The 18,885-nt window shown below is 36.5% G+C and overlaps 1 protein-coding gene across 5 annotated transcripts in view; it reads right to left on the bottom strand.

Annotated features, from left to right (window-relative positions):
• CFH (complement factor H) overlaps window positions 1-18,885 on the bottom strand; it is a 192,180-nt gene that overhangs the window by 10,238 nt on the left and 163,057 nt on the right. For 2 of the 5 annotated variants that reach the window (XM_043485474.1, XM_043485477.1), the window contains 4 exons: window positions 6,388-6,597; window positions 5,520-5,693; window positions 3,283-3,459; window positions 2,068-2,241 (listed from right to left, as the gene is read on the bottom strand). The exons of 1 other annotated variant lie outside the window; for it this stretch is intronic. In XM_043485474.1, the coding sequence (XP_043341409.1) occupies window positions 2,068-2,241; window positions 3,283-3,459; window positions 5,520-5,693; window positions 6,388-6,597 (735 nt within the window). Of the gene's footprint in view, window positions 1-1,730; window positions 1,766-2,067; window positions 2,242-3,282; window positions 3,460-5,519; window positions 5,694-6,387; window positions 6,598-13,990; window positions 14,171-18,885 lie in introns of those variants that run through there. 2 more of the 5 variants (XM_043485476.1, XM_043485475.1) reach the window with 2 other exon arrangements.

The raw sequence follows: 18,885 nt of genomic DNA, 5'->3' as shown, positions 1-18,885 counted from the left end.
GAAAAAAGGATTCAAGCATCGGTGGAAATTTCATCAATGACCAGAGAGCCAGGAAGAAATGAGAACATTTTTCCAAAGCTGGATGAAAATAAACTTCAAATCCTATATCTTGTAAACTATCCTTTTGAATTAAAGGGAAAAAGAAAGAATTTCCCTTTCAAAGCAAAACTGAGAGAATTTGTCTCCAGCAGAACTATATTTAAGAACTTTTCAAAAGAAAGCAAAATAGAAAAAGAATTGAGATTTTAGAATGGATATTTTTTTAAAATATAAGGGTAAAAATAATAAGAATATGACTTCCCTGTTGATATCATTATAGTTGTGCAAAATTGTCATCTGATATGGTACTCAATGTATACAGAGAGAATACTAGAGACATTTATGTTTAAAATGTGGGGAGAACCAATAAATCTAAATGGAAGTAAGCATTCCACATTTCATCTGAGGTGGTAAAATGTCAGCAACAGTAGGGAGTGATAAACTACCAATGTGTATCTTAATACCTAGAGAGACTAAGAAAACCATGCAAAGACATATACTCAAAAACAATGCAGATCACAGTTAAATTATTTTATAATGTTCAAAAATCCACAAGGAAGGCAAGAAAAGAAAAATGTTGAGAAATGTAGGAAACACACACAAAACAAATAAGAAAATGGCAGAATGTCCCTAATAGTTAATAAGTCACTCTAAATATAAATGGTCCTAAATACATCAATTAAAAACCTGAAAATGTCAGGGTAGATCCTTAAACAAGACTCACCTGTATGTTGTCTTAAAAAAAAATCACTTCAAACATGAAAACATGTTTAAGTGGAGATGGCAAAAATTACACATCAGGCAAAAGTTAACTTGAAAACTAGAAGTGGATAATGTACTTGGTTTGGATTCCCATCCTATCTGATCTCTAAACACTGAAGTGTCCCAGGACCAAGTTTCAGACTATTTTTATGTGTACACTAATTTCCTGAATGAGTTCAGCTAATTATTGTTCAGTCACCAAGTCGTGTCTAACACTTTGCGACCCCACGGACTGCTCATGCCAGGTTTTCAGGCCCCTAACCTCTTCTGGAGTTGCCCAAATTCATGTCCATTGAATCACTGATGTCACCCAAACATCTCATCCTCTGTCACCCGATTCTCTGTCTGCCTTCAACCTTTCCCAGTTTCAAGGTCTTTATCAATGAATCGGCTGTTCACCTCAAGCTTAGCTTGGAGGATTTTGAACATAAGCTTACTAGCATGGGAAAGTGGAAGTGGAAGTGAAACTGAAGTTACTCAGTCATGTCTGACTCTTGGAGACTCCATGGACTGTAGCCTACTAGGCTTCTCCGTCCATGGGATTTTCCAGGCAAGAGTACTGGAGTGGGTCACTATTTCTTTCTCCAGGAGATCTTCCCAGCCGAGGGATTGAACCCGGGTCTCCCGCATTGTAGGCAGACGCTTTACCGTCCGAGCCACCAGGGAAGTGCAAAAAACGCTGCACTTGTCTGGTGATCTGAGCATTTTTAGTACTGCCCTTCTTGGGAATTGGAATGAGGATTGACCACTCCTGTGACCACTGCTGGGTTTCCCAAATTTGCTGACATTAATGAGTGTAGCACTTTTGTAGCATCATCCTGTAGGATTTTAAATAGCTCTGCTGGAACTCAGCTAGTAACCTACCTTTAAGTATCATCCATAGGTACAGCTGCCCACATCTATGTCAGATTTTGTGATCAGGCCACAGCTGCTTATTCCATGTCTCAAAGTGGAATTTCTTGGGCTGTTAAATGTAATTATGGTATCTTTTACACACTTATTCTTCACAAAACAACTGACTATCTTAATGTTTAAGACAGGAAATGTCCCATGATTCCAACTGCTCAAATCTGGTCAACACTGTCATACAATAAACATGTTAGAGTACATATTCAGACCACAAAAGAACTGGATTTTCAGCACCATTTTTTTTTTTTTTGGCAACTAAAAATGATTCCAGAAAAGCCACTTCACCCTAATTTTGTATCAATATATTTTGTTCTTAATATATTCTCTAATTGGGTGGACAGGGTTAAGATACTCTACCTTTGCACTGAGGTGGTTTTGTCCAAGTTCCATTTAAACATACGACATCTGTCTCCCCAAAGAGGTCATAATTCCCGATGCATTCGTAACGTGCCTTCTCACCACTTTGATATCTAGACTTCTGATTTTCTATAACAGCATTTTCCACTTGAGGTGGATTCACACAGGAAACATCTGAATAGAAAGGTAAAAAAGAATCTCTAATATAATGATTATCAAGAACAGAAAGGAGGAAATAGAATGTCAAATATATTCCATGGTCGTTTCGATTCAACAGTTAATCTGTCATGAAAGACTGCTAATTTTCATCCGTTTATATGTAAGGTTAAGGGAAAGGAAATAAAGCAATATTTTCCAGCATGAATTACACTTCTGTATCTTAAATCTCTCCCCTATACTTCACTAGAAAAGTGATACACAATTTTTAGGCCACTGAAAAAAAAGTTTTCCTGGAAATCTCTTTTTGAGGTTAGTAAAATAAAATTATAAAGTATATAAATTCTAAATGAATTTATACACCATAAGGAAAACATAATAAAAATATCATTTGACATCAAGATTTGGTTTACATTCTGCTCGTTTATGAGATATAACTTTATGGCCTTTCAGAAAATAAACACAGTAGGTTCTTCTTTAGAGTCTTAATCAAGAATTAACACACTTTGAAGAATACTATAGTTGCAGGGAGAAGATGATTAATTAAAGATCTGGACAGAAGATCTGGAAAAAATATAGAAAAATGAAGTGCAAATTTACAAAACTATAATGATATTTTGGGGCAAATGCTAAGGACACCACCGTCAATGATGTTCATTCCTCAATGTGATTCAGGGGATGCAGAGGCTGTAACCACAAGAGGGTGTAGCCATGGGGCCTAAACAGAAATATACACAGAATTCCTTGGGAATCATAAAAACATTGTCAGAGTTGAAGCCCAAGAGGTTTAGATTCAACAAGTCTGAGTGAGCCTGTGAATCTGCTTGCACATCTAACAGTTTACAGAATGTGCTGAGAATGCTCTGCCGGGACTCTGCTTTGAGAACTATTGGGCTACAACACCAAATGTGGGAACTCAAGTCCATGCCTCTTTATGTTCAGTCACAAACTGTTTTTGACCTGGCCTAAAAGTAATCTATGTCCATTTAGTGATAGTGGAGGCAATTTTCTACATCATATTACTTCAGATATATAAATTTTAAAATTTTACCAAAGTACCTCTGCACGCTGGCCTTCCTATCCATTTGCTCTTCACACACTGTATGGTATTAGATCCATCCAACTGATAATATGGTAGACATTTAAAAGCCACTTGTTCTCCTGACCTATAGAAATCCTTCTCCTGATCTATGAGTACAGCATCATCAAAGGTGGGCAAGTTAACACAATTTGTGCCTGAAAGAAGAAAGAATATGCATTTGTTTAGTACATCTTTAAAGATTCATAGCAACCACTGATTATATTCCAGAAAATTAATTGCTACATATCAAACCAATGAATATTGTACAGCATTTCTCTTATACCTTGAGACAAATGTCAGAAATCTTGATTTAGTCACATTGACCATCTCTATATTATCAAAAATGCAACATGGGATGGTGCCATTCCAAGAGGTAGAGCTGCATACTTCTCAAATTTAAATTCTCTTCTCTCATGACAGCCCACCTAAAATATGAATGTTTCTATTTTTGCTTTTATCAAAATATGTTACCTTGAATTACGTTAAATGTCTTATAAATTTTCATATTACAAAGAAATGATCGACAAATTAACAGGAAATTGAGTAGTCATAAGAGCAGAATTCAGCCATGGTACAGGAACAGAGACCAGAAATCTGTGATGTATATCGGAGGATGTTCAAACTGCACCCAAGATGATGTGAAACAGAAATCTGAGTTAGTGTTATCAAATTGTTAACCTCCATTGGATCACAGAAAAAGCAAGGGAATTCCAGAAAAACATCTACTTCTGCTTCATTGACTATGCTAAAGTCCTTGATTGTGTGGATCACAACAAACTGTGGAAAATTCTTGAAGAGATAGGAAACCAGACCACCTTACCTTCCTCCTGAGAAAACTCTATGCAGGTGAAGAAGTAACAGTTAGATCTGTACATGGACAATTGACTGGCTCAAAATTGGAAAGAGAGTACTTTAAGGGTGTATATTGTTATCCTGCTTACTTAACTTATATGCAGAGTACATCATGCAAAATGTCTGCCTGGATGAAGCTCAAGCAGGCATCACAATTGCCAGGAGAATTACCAATAACCTCAACTATGCCTCAGATGACACCACCTTAATGGCAGAAAGTAAAGGGGAACTAAAGGGCCTCTTGGTGACGGTGAAAGAGATTGAAAATGCTGGCTTAGAACTCAGCATTCAAAAAATGAAGATCATGGCATCTGGTCCCATCACTGCATGGCAAAATGATGTGGAAAAAATGGAAACAGTGACAGACTTAATTTTCTTGGGATCTAAAATCTCTGCAGATTGTGACTACAGCCATGAAATTAAAAGACGCTTGCTCCTTGGAAGCAAAGTTATGACAAATCTCGAGAGTGTATTAAAAAGCAGAGCCATCACTTTGCTGACAAAGGTCCACTTAGTCAAAACTATGAGTTTTCCAGTAGTCATGTATGAATTTGAGAGTTGGATAATAAAGAAGCCTGAGTGCAAAAGAATTGATACTTTCGAACTGTGGTGCTGGAGAAGACTCTTGAGAGTCCCTTGCACTGCAAGATCAAACCAGTCAATCCTAAAAGAAATCGATCCTGAATATTCATTGGAAGGATTGATGCTGAAGCTGAAGCTCCAATACTTTGGTCACCTGATGAATGTGAAAGTAAAAGTGAGTGAAGTCGCTCAGTCATGTCCAACTCTTTGCGACCCCATGGACTGTAGCTTACCAGGCTCCTCCATCCATGGGATTTTCCAGGCGAGAGTACTGGAGTGGGTTGCCATTTCCTTCTCCAAGGGATCTTCCCCACCCAGGGATCGAACCCAGGTCTCCCACATTGTAAGCTGATGCTTTACCATCTTAGCCACCAGGGAACTCATCTGATAAAAAGAGCCAACTCATCGGAAAAGACCCTGATGCTGGGAAAGATTGAGAGTAGGAGGAGAAGGGGACAGCCAAGGATGAGATAGTTGAATGGCATCACCAATTCAATGGACGTGAGTTTAAGCAAACTCCAGGAGACAGTGAAGGACAGGGACACCTGGCTTGCTACAGTCCATGGGGTCGCAAAGAGTCAGAAATGACTGAATGAGTGAACTGCAACAACAAATCAAACTTTTATTATTTCTAGCATTATTAATTCTCTACCAGAATTAAGAACTTACCCTAGATACCTTGTTAAATTCTAGAATTACTGCTTAGTTTCATATTTGTGCCATTTATGCTTTGAATTAAAAGATATTTGTCAGCTTTAGAATAAAAGGATTATCACTATACTTATGCAATCTTGTGGAAGAGACCATTTCCCTCCTAAACATCTCATAGATGCAGGTCCATCAGTTCCAAACCCTTCATCACAGTCATAAGTAACTTCTTCTCCATATTGGTAGCTGTCTTTCTTGTGAGATACAACACCATTCAGAATATAAGGTGGATGTCCACAAGGGAGTCCTGGGAAGAAATGAAAGAAAGATTTCATGTTTTGCTAACTTTGAAATTTAATTTCATGTACTGGTCAACATATTTGGTAATTTTACTTGAAAACAATAAATGATTATACAGGAACTTCATGACATGGGAGGAAAGTGCACAAATTTTTCCTGAAATCACCATTCTGGTGTGTGTCCACTCGAGCAAGAACTTGAAACTGAAATTACCAATATATAAAAGAAACCATCAGTGCTCTCTAAACAATCATGAAAATAAAAGAAAAACACATTGAGACTCCACACATCATCTTAGGAAAAGTAGTATATATTGTAAGAAATTAAGAAGGACATTTTAGGGAAGACATAGGACATATTTTTGAAACTTGAATAGATAAGAATATAAATAGGTTTACTAATATGAATAGTTAGGTTTAATTTTATTGCACATCCAGTGTTAATACAAAATAATTGCCAGATTGAAAAGTGATTCTATACAGAAGAAACAAAATTGTTAATAACAAAAAAGTTCACTTTTATGTCCAATTTGATTTAACATATAAATATACACATTTTATTTTAATACATAAATTACCTATAAATATATGTTACTTGATATTTTTAGAAATCTAAAGGGTTGAGTCTCCTGGCTTTGATGACAATTGATTAGTTGAATGAATGGTACTGAAAATAGACTTTGGTTTGCCCAGTGTCCTCACCTACACAGTGAGGGGGAGAGCTCCACTTTCCCATATGGCATATTATCACATCATTTGCAGATATCTCGAAGCCTTCTTCACAAGTATAACTTAACTTTGTGCCATGTGCATACAGCCTTTGTTCATGTATTTCTCTTCTTTCTTCTGCAGAGCTGGATGATTTAATGGTTCCATGGTCTATTTGAGGTGGTTGAGAACATCCAATTTTTTCTACATGAAGTACAGGGGTCAAAGAGTAAAGTACAAATATAATCTTTAAATTAAAAATATTAATATAATCAAATATTACTTTGGATTTTAAAGTAAGAATTAAACAAAAGAATACTCAGAACAAGTTAAAGGATTTTAAAACTGACAAATATTTGAAACTTGCAAGCTATTTGTCTCCATAAACACTATGCCACTACCACTTGTTCAATATGCCCCTTCATCCTTTTTTAAATGAATTTCTTATTGAAATGTTGGATGTATAACAGTATGCTAGCTTCAACTGTACTACAAAATGATTTTACTTTTACATGCATTATAAAATGACTACCAGCATGTCTAGAAACAATCTGTCCCTAACAAATTTACTACAATATTATTGACCATATTCTGTATGCTGTATAATACATCCCCCTGGCTTCTTTATTACATGTTTGTACTTCCAAATCCCTTGTATCTACCTTGCCAACCCCTCCTCCTTTCTTGCAACAACTCATTAAATTTTTGTATCCATATGAGCCTGTTTTCCTTTGATTTTGTTTTATTTTTAGGTCCATAAATAAGTGAAATCATATGGCATTTGTCTATTTCTATCTTACCTACTTCACTTAGAATAATACATCCTAGACACATCCATGTTGTTGCAAATGGAAATGTTTCATATTTTATGGCTTGGTTATAGTTCATATTGCATGTATATATATATAAAATATCTTCTTATCTACCTAACAGTGGACTTTTTAGGTTGCTTCCAAATCCTGGTAATTGTGTGTAATGCTGCAATGAACATTGGAGTGCACATATCTTTTTAGATTGGTGTTTTGGTTCCTTTGAATAAATACCCAGTAGTGGAACTGCTGGATCATACAGAAGTTCTATTTTTAATTTTTAAAGGAAACTCTATCTTCTTTTCCATAGCAACTCTGCCAGTTTACAATCCCACCAACAGTGCACAAATATTCCCTTTTCTTCACATCTTTGACAACATTTGATGTTGCCCTTTTCATGATGATAACAGGTGTGAAGGGACATCACACTATGACTGCAATATGTTTTTCCTGGATACAGTAGTCTTGGCTGCAAGTTTTTTTCTTTTCACCACTTTGTGTATGTTGTGCCAGTCCCTTGTGACCAAAAAAGAGATTCTTCAGAAGCTGCTGATACTTGTAAGGGTCTCCTTGTAGGTAACTACTGCCTTTTCTTTGAAGGAGAACAGGGTGATAGACGATGAGATGTTTGGCTGGCATCACCAATTCAATGGACATGAATGTGGGCAAAGTCTGAGAGATGTTGAGAGACAGGGAAGCCTGGCCTGTTCTAGTCCATGGGGTCACAAAGTGTTGTACATGACTTGGCAACAGAACAACTTTTTTAAAATTAATTAATTAATTTTAATTGGAGGCTAACTACTATATTGTGTTTTTTTGCCATACATTCACATGAATCAGCCATGGGTGTACATGTGTCCTCCATCCCGAACCCCACTCCCACCTCCCTCCCCATCCCATCCCTCTGGGTTGTCCCAGTGCACTGGCTTTGAGTGCACTGTTTCATGCATCAAACTTGGACTGATGATCTATTTCACATATGGTATATACATGTTTCAATGCAATTCTCTCAAATCATCACAACCTCGCCTTCCCCCACAGAGTCCAAAAGTCTGTTCTTTATATCTGTGTCTCTTTTGCTGTCTTGCCTGTAATGTCATCATGACCATCTTTCTAAATTCCATATATATGTGTTAATATACTGTATTGGTGTTTTTCTTTCTGACTTACATCACTGTATAACAGGCTCCAGTTTCATCCACCTCATTAACCGATTCAAATGTGTTCTTTTTACTACCTGGCTAATATTCCTTTGTGTACATGTACCACAGCTTTCTTATCCATTTTTTTCTGCCAGTGGGCATCTAGGTTGCTCTCATGTCTTAGCTATTGTAAATAGTGCTACAATGAACATTGCGGTACATGTGTCTCTTTCAATTCTGGTTTTCTCAGTGTGTATGCCTAGCAGTGGGATTGCTGGGTCACATGGCAGGTCTATTTTCAGTTTTTTAAGGAATCCTCACACTGTTCTACACAGTGGCTGTACTAGTTTGCATTTCCACCAACAGTGTAAGAGGGTTTGCTTTTCTCTTCACCCTCTTCAGCATTTATTTTTTGTAAACTTTCGATAGCAGTCATTTTGACCAGCATGAGATGGTACCTCATTGTGGTTTTGATTTGCAACTCTCTGATAATGAATGATGTTGAGCATTTTTTCATGTGCTTGTTAGCCATCTGAATCATTTCTTTGGACAAATGTCTGTTTAGTTTTTGGCCCATTTTTGAATTGGGTCATTTATTTTTCTGGTACTGAGCTGCATGAGTTGTCTCTATATTTTTGAGATTAGTTCTTTGTCAATTGCTTCATTTGCTATTATTTGCTCCTACTCTGAAGGCTGTCTTTTCATTTTAATACAGTTTCCTTCAGTGCGCAAAAGCTTTTAAGTGTAATTAGGTCCCATTTGTTTATTTTTGTCTTTATTTCCACTACTCTGGAAGGCGGGTCATAGAGAATCTGCTGTGATTTATGTCAGAGAGTGTTTTGCGTATGTTTTCCTCTAGGAGTTTTATAGTTTCTGTTCTTACATTTAGATCTTTAATCCATTTTGAGTTTATTTTTGTGTATGGTGTTAGAAAGTGTTCTAGTTTCATTCTTTTACAGGTTGTTGACCAGTTTTCCCAGCACCACTTGTTAAAGAGATTGTCTTTTCTCCATTGTATACTTTTGTCTTCTTTGTCAAAGATAAGGTGTCCATAGGTGTGTGGATTTATCTCTGGGGTTTCTATTTTGTTCCATTGATCTATATTTCTGGCTTTGTGCCAGTACCATACTGTCTTGATGACTGTAGCTTTGTAGTATAGTCTGAAGTCAGTTATGCTGATCCCTCCAGTTCCATTCTTCTTTCTCAAGATTGCTTTGGTTATTTGATGTTCTTTTGTATTTCCATACAAATTGTGAAATTATTTGTTCTAGTTCTGTGAAAAATGCCATTGGAGCTTGATAGGGATTGCACTGAATCTATAAATTGCTTTGGATAGTGTACTCATTTTCACTATGCTGATTTTTCCAATCCATGAACACGGTATTTCTCCATCAATTTGTATCATCTTTAATATCTTTCATCAATGTTTCATAGCTTTCTATATTTAAGGATTTTGTTTCTTTAGGTAGACTTACTCCTACGTATTTTATTCTTTTCATCACAATGGTGAATGTGATCATTTCTTTAATTTCTCTTACTGTTTTCTCAATGTTAATGCTTGGGAATGCAAGGGATATCTGTGTATTAATTTTAGATCCTGCAACTTTACTATATTCATTTGTTAGCCCCAGTAATTTTCTGATGGTGTCTTTAGGGTTTTATATCTAGAGAATCATGTCATCTGCAAACAGTGAGAGCTTTACTTCTTTTCCAATCTGGATTCCTTTTATTTCCTTTTCTTCTGTGATTGATGGTCGCTAAAACTTTCCAAACTATGTTGAATAGTAGTGTTGAGAGACAGCATACTTGTCTTGTTCCTGATCTTAGGGGGAATGCTTTCAATTTTTTGCCATTGAGGATAAAGTTTGCTGTGGGTTTATCATATGTGGCTTTTATTATGTTGAGGTACGCTCCTTCTATGCCTGCTTTCTGGGGAGTTTTTTTGTTTGTTTGTTTGTTTGTTTGTTTGTTTGTTAATCATAAATGGATGTTGAATTTTGTAAAAGGCTTTGCATATATTGAGATAATCCTATGGTTTTTATCTTTTAATTCTTAATGTGGTGTATCACATTGATTGATTTACAAATATTGAAGAATCCTTGCATCCCTGGGATAAAGCCCACTTGGTCATGATGTATGATCTTTTTAATATGTTGCTGGATTCTGTTTGCTAGAATTTTGTTGAAGAATTTAGCATCTATGTTCATCAGTGATATTGGCCTGTAGTTTTCTTTTTCTGTGTCATCGTTGTCTGGTTTTAAAATTAGGGTGATGGTGACCTCATAGAATGAATTTGGGAGTTTATCTTTCTCTGCACTTTTCTGGAAGAATTTGAGTAGGATAGGTGTTAGGTCTTCTCTAAATTTTTGGTAGAATTCACCTGTGAAGTCATTTGGTCCTTGGATTTGTTTGTTGAGATTTTTTATTCCATTTTTTATTTCCATACTTGTGATGAATCTGTTAAGACTTTCTATTTCTTCCTGGTTCAGCTTTGAAAGGTTATACTTTTCTAAAAATTCTTCCATTTCTTTCAGGTTTTCCATTTCATTGGCATACAGTTGCTAATAGTAGTCTCTTATTATCATTTGCATTTCTGTGTTGTCTGTTGTGATCTCTCCATTTTCATTTCTACTTTTGTTGATTTGATTCTTCTCCCTTTTTTCTTTTTCCTTGATGAGTATGGATAATGGTTTCTCTGTTTTATTTATCATCTCAAAGAACCAGCTTTTAGTTTTGCTGATTTTTGCTCTAGTCTCCTTTGTTTCTTTTTCATTTATTCCTGCCCTAATTTTTATGATTTCTTTCCTTCTATTAACACTGGGGTTCTTCATTTCCTCTTTCTCCAGTTGCTTTAGGTGTGAAGTTAGGTTATTTATGTAACTTTTCTCCTCTTTCTTGAGGTGAGTTGTAACACTATGAACCTTCACCTTAGCACTGCTTTTAATGAATCCCAGAGGTTTTGGTTGCTGTGTTTTCATTTTCATTTCTTTCTGTGCATATTTTGATTTCCTTGTTGATTTATTCAATGATTTGTTGGTTATTCATAAGCATGTTATTTAGCTTCCATACGTTGGTATTTTTAATAGTTTTTGTCCTGCAGTTGACATCTAATCTTAGTGCATTGTAATCAGAAAAGATTCTTGAAATGATTTCAGATTTTTTGAATTTACTAATGCTAGTTTCTGGATCAGGATGTGATCTGTCCTGGAGAATGTTCCATCTGCACTTGAGAAAAAGGTGAAATTCATTATTTTGTGGTGAAGTGTCCAGTAGATATTGATTAGGTCTAACTGTTCCATTGTATCATTTAAAGTTTGTGATTCCTTGATAATTTTCTGTTTAGTTGATCTAACCATAGGTGTGAGTGGGGTATTAAAGTCTCCCACTCTTATTGTGTTACTGTTAATATCCCCTTTCATACTTGTTAGCGTTTGCCTTAGGTATTGAGGTGCTCCCATGTTGGGTGCATATATATTTACAATTGTGATATCTTCTTGGATTGATCCTTTAATCATTATGAAAGTATCTTTTGTTGTCTTTTTTCACACCCTTTATTTCAAAGTCTATTTTACCATATATTAGTATTGCTGCTCTTGCTTTCTTTTGGTCTCCATTTGCAAAAAGTACCTTTTCCAGCACTTCACTTTCAGTTTGTATGTGTCCCTTGGTTTGAGGTGGGACTCCTGTAGACAGTATATATAGGGGTCCTGTTTTTCTGTCTATTCAGCCAGTCTTTGTTTTTTGGTTGGTGCATTCAACCCATTTACATTTAAGGTAATTGTTGATAAGTATGACCCCACTGCAATTTACTTTGGAACAACAACATTTTTAATTTTTCCATTAAATGATAATGTGTCCTGGTATGGACCTCTTCAGGTTCATCTCTTTTTGGGACTGTTTGATTTGAAGACCTGAATGTCAGTTTCCTTCCCCAGGTTAGAAAAGTTTAGCTATTATTTCTTCAAATAAGTCTTTGTCTCTCTCTATTTTAGATCCCTATAATGAGAAAAGTACTGCACTTGATGTTTTCCCAGATGTCTGTTAACCTATACTCTTTTTTTAAATCCGTTTTCCTTTTTCCTGTGCTATTAGAGAAGTTTCCACTACCCTGTCTTCCAGATCTGTGATCCATTCTTCTGAATCCTCTAATCTACTGTTGATTTTCTGTAGAATATTTTTCATTTCAGCTGTTGTATCCTTCAGCACTGTTTAGTTCGTCTTTATATTTTCTTATTCTTAAAATTCTGTTTCCATCCATTCTTCTCTAGAGTCTATTGAACATCTTTATGGTCATTATCTTGCATGCTTTATTGGGTAGATGGCTTATCTTAACTTTGTTTAGTGACTTTTCTGAGATTTTGTCTGGTTTCTTTGTTTGGAATGTATTTCTCTGTCTCATGATTTACCTAACTCTGTGTTTATTTCTAAGAGTTAGATATATTCCTGATCTTAGAGAAGTGGTCTTATGAAGAACTCTATGGGTCCCACCAGAACACTCCCTCTGTAGGATCTGGGCAGCAGATCTAGATGCTATGGGGTGCCCTTCTGCTATATCAATGTGAACCACTCTGGGTGCACTGGTAGGAAAGGATCCCATCTCCTCCCCTGTTGGCTGCCAGCCCCTTCCTCATGTGGTGGCTACCAGCCCACTAATAGGCAGGATGAAGTGCTGATGGAGCTGGCTTCAGGCCCTAAGCATACTTGGGCTGATATCACACCCGAGAGCAGGGTGAGATGCAGGTGTAGCAGCTGTGGAGCCCAGCGGAGTCTGGGGCTGGTGCTGTCATGCTGGTGAGTTGTTAAGCCTCTGGTGCTAGTAAGCCATGTATGTGTGTGTTGGGGAGAACTCTAAAGTGGCACTTGTCTCTCACGATGGCTGGCACCAGCATCTATGATCCTAGTTGTCTCCTATCTCTCTAGGAGTTTCACAAAGATAAGCAAATTAGTCTAACCCAAGCCTCTTTCCCATTGATGCCTCTTCACTGGGGCACAGAGCACGTGAGACTTCTGTGTGCCTTTAAAGAGCAGCAGCTCTGTTTCCTACAGCTCTCTGGCTTTCTTGTGCACAAGTTACACTGGACTACTAAGTCAGAATTTCTGGGGCTTATCCTTCAGGACCATGACTCCCCAGCTGGGCAGCCCAGTTGCCCTTCACTCTTGTCCTTTTGATCATTAGGAAAAAAATTTGCATAAACATAAATTTTATCTGTTATTTACTCAGTAGCCCAAAGAGTTTGTCTGTGTTTCACATCAGAGATGAAAGAGTGTTCATCAACTCATAAACTGAAACTGTGATTTACTGTTTCAAGATAAATTGGAAGAGATAGAGAGGACTTCATCTTGCTGATCCACGCAAAGCCTGTGTGCATGCTCAGTCACTCAGTCATGTCCAACTCTTTGCGGCCCCATGGACTCTAGCCCAACAGCTTCCTCTGTCCAAGGAATTTCCCAGGCAACAACACTGGAGTCAGTTGCCATTCCCTCCTCCAGGGGATCTTCCCCATACAGGGGTCGAAACTGTATCTCATGCATCTCCTGCATTGCAGGAGGATACTTTACCACTGAGCCATCATGAAATGATACAAAGATTAGAGGAGTGTTAATCTTGTTTAAAGAATGTTTTAAAGAAACTTATGCACTACTTACCAGTGCAATGTGGGATTGACTGCCATCTCCCATCCTTGCACACAATGTCTTCTGCATCTTGAATTAAATAATTTTCTTTACATAGAATTGATATTTTTTCTCCATCCTGATATTTCACTGTAGTTGTCATATCTCGAGCATTGGGAATCTGAGGTGGAGGTGGGCATTGCTGTATTTGTGCTTCAGAAAATATTAAAATTAGATTTCTTGATTATAAAACATAAGTTCAAACATTAAAGGAAATTTTTCAATAAACAGAAAGTTGCAATATATAGCACAAATGATCAAATAACATGATACTCTATAATTATACTTTTCAGCTTCTTTAACACTTTAATATATCACATTTGGTTCACAGTCTCGTGGTCTTTCTTGTAGTTTCTTCCTTTTATTCTTCCTGTGGTCAATCTTGCATGATTTATGTAAGACTGATTTCAATTATTTCTTATCTTCAGACTGTTACAAGTGAATTGCTCACTCAATTATAGGCACTGAGGAAAAACTGATATCAAGGTCTTTTTTTTTTTTAACAGATATCCATGATCAGATATATTGTAATTGGACTGAAGCCCTCACAGAATTTTCTGCCACCGAGAGTTGATTATCCAGAGATGAAACTACATTTAGTTAATGATCAATTAATTTGATGCTGATTCTTGAACAAGGTTGGATATGTTCACTGGGATTCAGACTGTATTGTTTACCATTGTGAACTCTCCTGGAGGTACAGTTCACTAGCTTGCCTGCACTGTTAAGGTTATATACGTTGATGAATGCACCTTCTTTTATGGATTAGCAAGCCTGGGTTTTTGTACGTGACCAGAACATATAAAAGATCCCTCTGTAAACTGTGTCTGAGTCCATCAAATAGAGATACCTCAGATACCTCAGATATCCAATTCATAATCTGAAGACAAAACCTGTTCTGCTCAACTGAGGGAAGACGGCATGAATTCACCTGGAAGACCTTAGAGCCGTCTATGACTCCTGTCTGAAGGAGATGGGAATACCAGATCACCTGACCTGCCTCTTGAGAAACCTGTATGCAGGTCAGGAAGCAACAGTTAGAACTGGACATGGACCAACAGATTGGTTCCAAATAGGAAAAGGAGTACGTCAAGGCTGTATATTGTCACCCTACTTATTTAACTTATATGCAGGGTACATCATGAGAAACACTGGGCTGGAAGAAGCACAAGCTGGAATTAAGATTGCCGGGAGAAATATCAATAACCTCAGATATGCAGATGACACCACCCTTATGGCAGAAAGTGAAGAGGAACTAAAAAGGCTCTTGATGAAAGTGAAAGAGGAGAGTAAAAATGTTGGCTTAAAGCTCAACATTCAGTAAAATAACATCATGGCATCTGGTCCCATCACCTCATGGGAAATAGATGGGGAGACAGTGGAAAAAGTGTTAGACTTTATTTTTCTGGGCTCCAAAATCACTGCAGATGGTGACTGCAGCCATGAAATTAAAAGACACTTACTCCTTGGAAGGAAAGTTATGACCAACCTAGATAGCATATTAACAAGCAGAGACATTATTTTGCCAACAAAGGTCCGTCGGTCAAAGCTATGGTTTTTCCAGTGGTCATGTATGGATGTGAGAGTTGGACTGTGAAGAAAACTGAGCACTGAAAAATTGATGCTTTTGAACTGTGGTGTTGGAGAAGACTCTTGAGAGTCCCTTGGACTGCAAGGAGATCCAAGCAGTCCATCCTTAAGGAGATCAGTCCTGGGTGTTCACTGGAAGGACTGATGCTGAAGCTGAAACTCCAGTACTTTGGCCACCTCATGCGAAGAGTTGACTCATTGGAAAAGACCCTGATGCTGGGAGGGATTGGGGGCAGGAGGAGAAGGGGATGACAGAGGATGAGATGGCTGGATGGCATCACCGACTCAATGGACATGAGTTTGAGTAAACTCTAGGAGTTTGTGATGGACAGGGGGGCCTGGTGTACTGCAGTTCATGGGGTCGCAAAGAGTCGGACACGACTGAGGGACTGAACTGAACTGATGACTCCTTGGTTTTGCTTTCTGCTGTCATTCTTCACTTCGATTTCATTAGAAGCACTATGCAAGTATAGGCTGGAAACTCATAAATCCTTTCAGGGACCCAACATTTTGTATTAAATTCAGGGAAGTATTTGACTGAATCACTTTACTCATCATTAGTAATATCATCAGGTTTTCTCAGTCAATACTATTTTTTGTGCTGTGCTGTGCTTAGTCACTCAGTCATGTCTGGCTCTTCATGACCCCGTGGACTGTAATCTGCCAGGCTCCTCTGTCCAGGTGAATTCTCCAGGCAAGAACACTGGAGTGGATTGCCATCCTCCAGTGGATCTTCCCAACACAGGAATCGAACTGAAGTCTCCTGCAACTCAGGTGGATTCTTTACCATCAGAGCCACCAAGGAAGACCTGGAGTATTTTATATTTCATCAAAAATATTTCTCTTATTTCTGTTTTAACTATCTTGACATTTTTATCAATGCATTTTCAAGAATTTATTTTCTTTTGTGTCTAAAGTTTAAACACTTTTCTTCTAATAACCTTAATTTGTACTTGCTAAAAGTCTTACAAAAGTTGGTCTATACACTACATTTCCCTAAAAAATTGAATATTTTGCTAATCATACATTTATACTTTTTAGCCTATTCTAAAAATTGACATTTTACTTTTTGTTTTTCTTTCCTTCATGTTCTTTGGATCTATGTTCTTTTCTGGATGCTAGACTGTACTACCTATTACTTGAGCTCCTTTATTTTGTAAAGCAAGTTTCAATCTATACATATCTTTGTGTTTGCTGTATACCATAGATTCCAAAGTATGTTATTGTCATTTTACTTAATTTAACATATTTTCTCTCAATAAATCACAGAAAATCCTTTCTTTTAAGTTTTCAAGATTTGTGACATGGGTGAATAAGTTGTCTATATAGCTCTCTTTTACTTTACATTTGCTTTTAATTTATAGAGAATAATTTGAGGACACTGATTACATGAAATTAATTAGGAATTCTTTTATCACATGAAAATAATCAAGTGTTTTAAATTAATTAGCTATATTTCAATAAGTTATTGTAGACTTCCAGTGATGCCATATTATGAAAACTATGAAGACATATTTTATGACTATTAGAAAGGTAATTCACAAGGACTAAGCCATTATAAATATATAATGTATCTAAGAATATATCAAAATACTTGAAGAAAAGATGGGCAGAACTGAAAGAAGAAATAGACAAATCCACTCCCCTAGTTAGCAATTCTGAGAGCCTTCCTACTCTGATGGATAGAACAACTAGGAAAAAACTATCATGCCAATGTATGGCAAAACCATACAGTATTGTAAAGCAATTAGCCTCCAATTAAAATAAATAAATTTATATTAAAAATAATAAATAAAAATATAAAAAAGTTGAGTGTAAAAATGAAAAAAAAGAGACATAGATACATTTTTGGAACACTATGAATAATGTTAACCTGAGCTAGAAACTAGAATATGAATATATATTGTTTGAAATGGAAACATCACAAAGATAGACATGCCAAGATATGCTAAGATAACATCACAAAGATATTCTGTGCAACTAAGAATAAATTTCAAAATATTAAAAATTTACACAGTGTGTTCTATAAGTGAATTAGATTAGAGATCAATAAAAATAAATTATCTATGCAGTCACCCATGATACTCTTCAAACTGCATCCAGTAAATATATGCAGCTCTCTAGATAAAAATCATACTGCAGTGTAACTGATAATGTATAATACATTATTTAGAAAATCATAAATATATGAGAATTAAACAACAATTTCTAAACAACTGTTATGTCAAAGAAGTCGCTAGGAATATTAGAAAATATTTCACATAGAGTTAAATGAAAATAAAATTGATACATATTTATAAATTTTTGAGGCTTAGGTAAAGCAATATTTAGAAGTGCAGAAAGGTAATTTTACATGGGTAAAGCAATATTAGAAGTGAAAAAAGGTAGCTTTACAGGTTTAGAGTTAAAAAGTAGGATGGTTTTGAGAGGGTAACAGGCAGGAAGGCCAGGGGTCTCCAAATGGAGGTAATAGGCTGCAAGTGCCAGACATTTTTATCTCTCTTAAGCGGCAGGAGAAAACAAACTAGAGATATTTTTTTCCTCCTCTATACAAATTTAAAAGGAAGTTTCTCTTAAAATGCTGTGTTGCCATGACACCTGGTTTCACTTGAAGCTAACTATTCTCAAACCTTGAGTTAACCAATACAGTTTTCTCATGGAAATGTTTATCTTAAAGCTATGTTAATGTGCTATGCATTTACCCCAGACTCTAAATTCCGCCAAAATGGCTCAAACTACTTGACAAACCCCTATGTTATACTCAGGTATTGTTCTCCTAATCTATGTAAATGAAACTATTTGTGTGGTAATCTGCCCTTCTACAAGATTCAGGTCAATTGTTTTATGGCCTGAGATAAATTATCTGGTGCCATTCTAAATTTTAAGGCATTCCTTTCTTTTCATTAACAGACTGTGAGTGACTATATAACATACAGCTAAAGACCAGCAGGGGGGTACTCTTTCTGCCCCCTTCTGATGCCTATGTCAGAAGCTTTACCTATCTCCTTTATACTTTAATAAAACTTTATTACACAAAAGCTCTGAGCGATCCAGCCTCGTCTCTGGCCCCGGATTGAATTCGTCTCCTCTGGAGGCCAAGAATCCCAGCGTCTTATCGTTCAGCAACAACCCTTCAGTTTGAATCAATAATTTCATTTTCTATCTTAAGAAACGATAGAGTAAAATTAAAATCAAGTGATTAGAAAAAAGAAAAATTAAGTCCACAAGAGAGAAAAAATTGAGAAAGATTAACAGAAAAGGGAAAACAGAGAAAATTA

This window comes from Cervus canadensis, chromosome 13 (genome assembly GCF_019320065.1).
Source record: "Cervus canadensis isolate Bull #8, Minnesota chromosome 13, ASM1932006v1, whole genome shotgun sequence".
In the NCBI taxonomy this organism is placed as follows: domain Eukaryota; kingdom Metazoa; phylum Chordata; class Mammalia; order Artiodactyla; family Cervidae; genus Cervus; species Cervus canadensis.
Note: the sequence above shows the minus strand (reverse complement) of the source record. Positions and strands in the feature narration are given on the sequence as shown.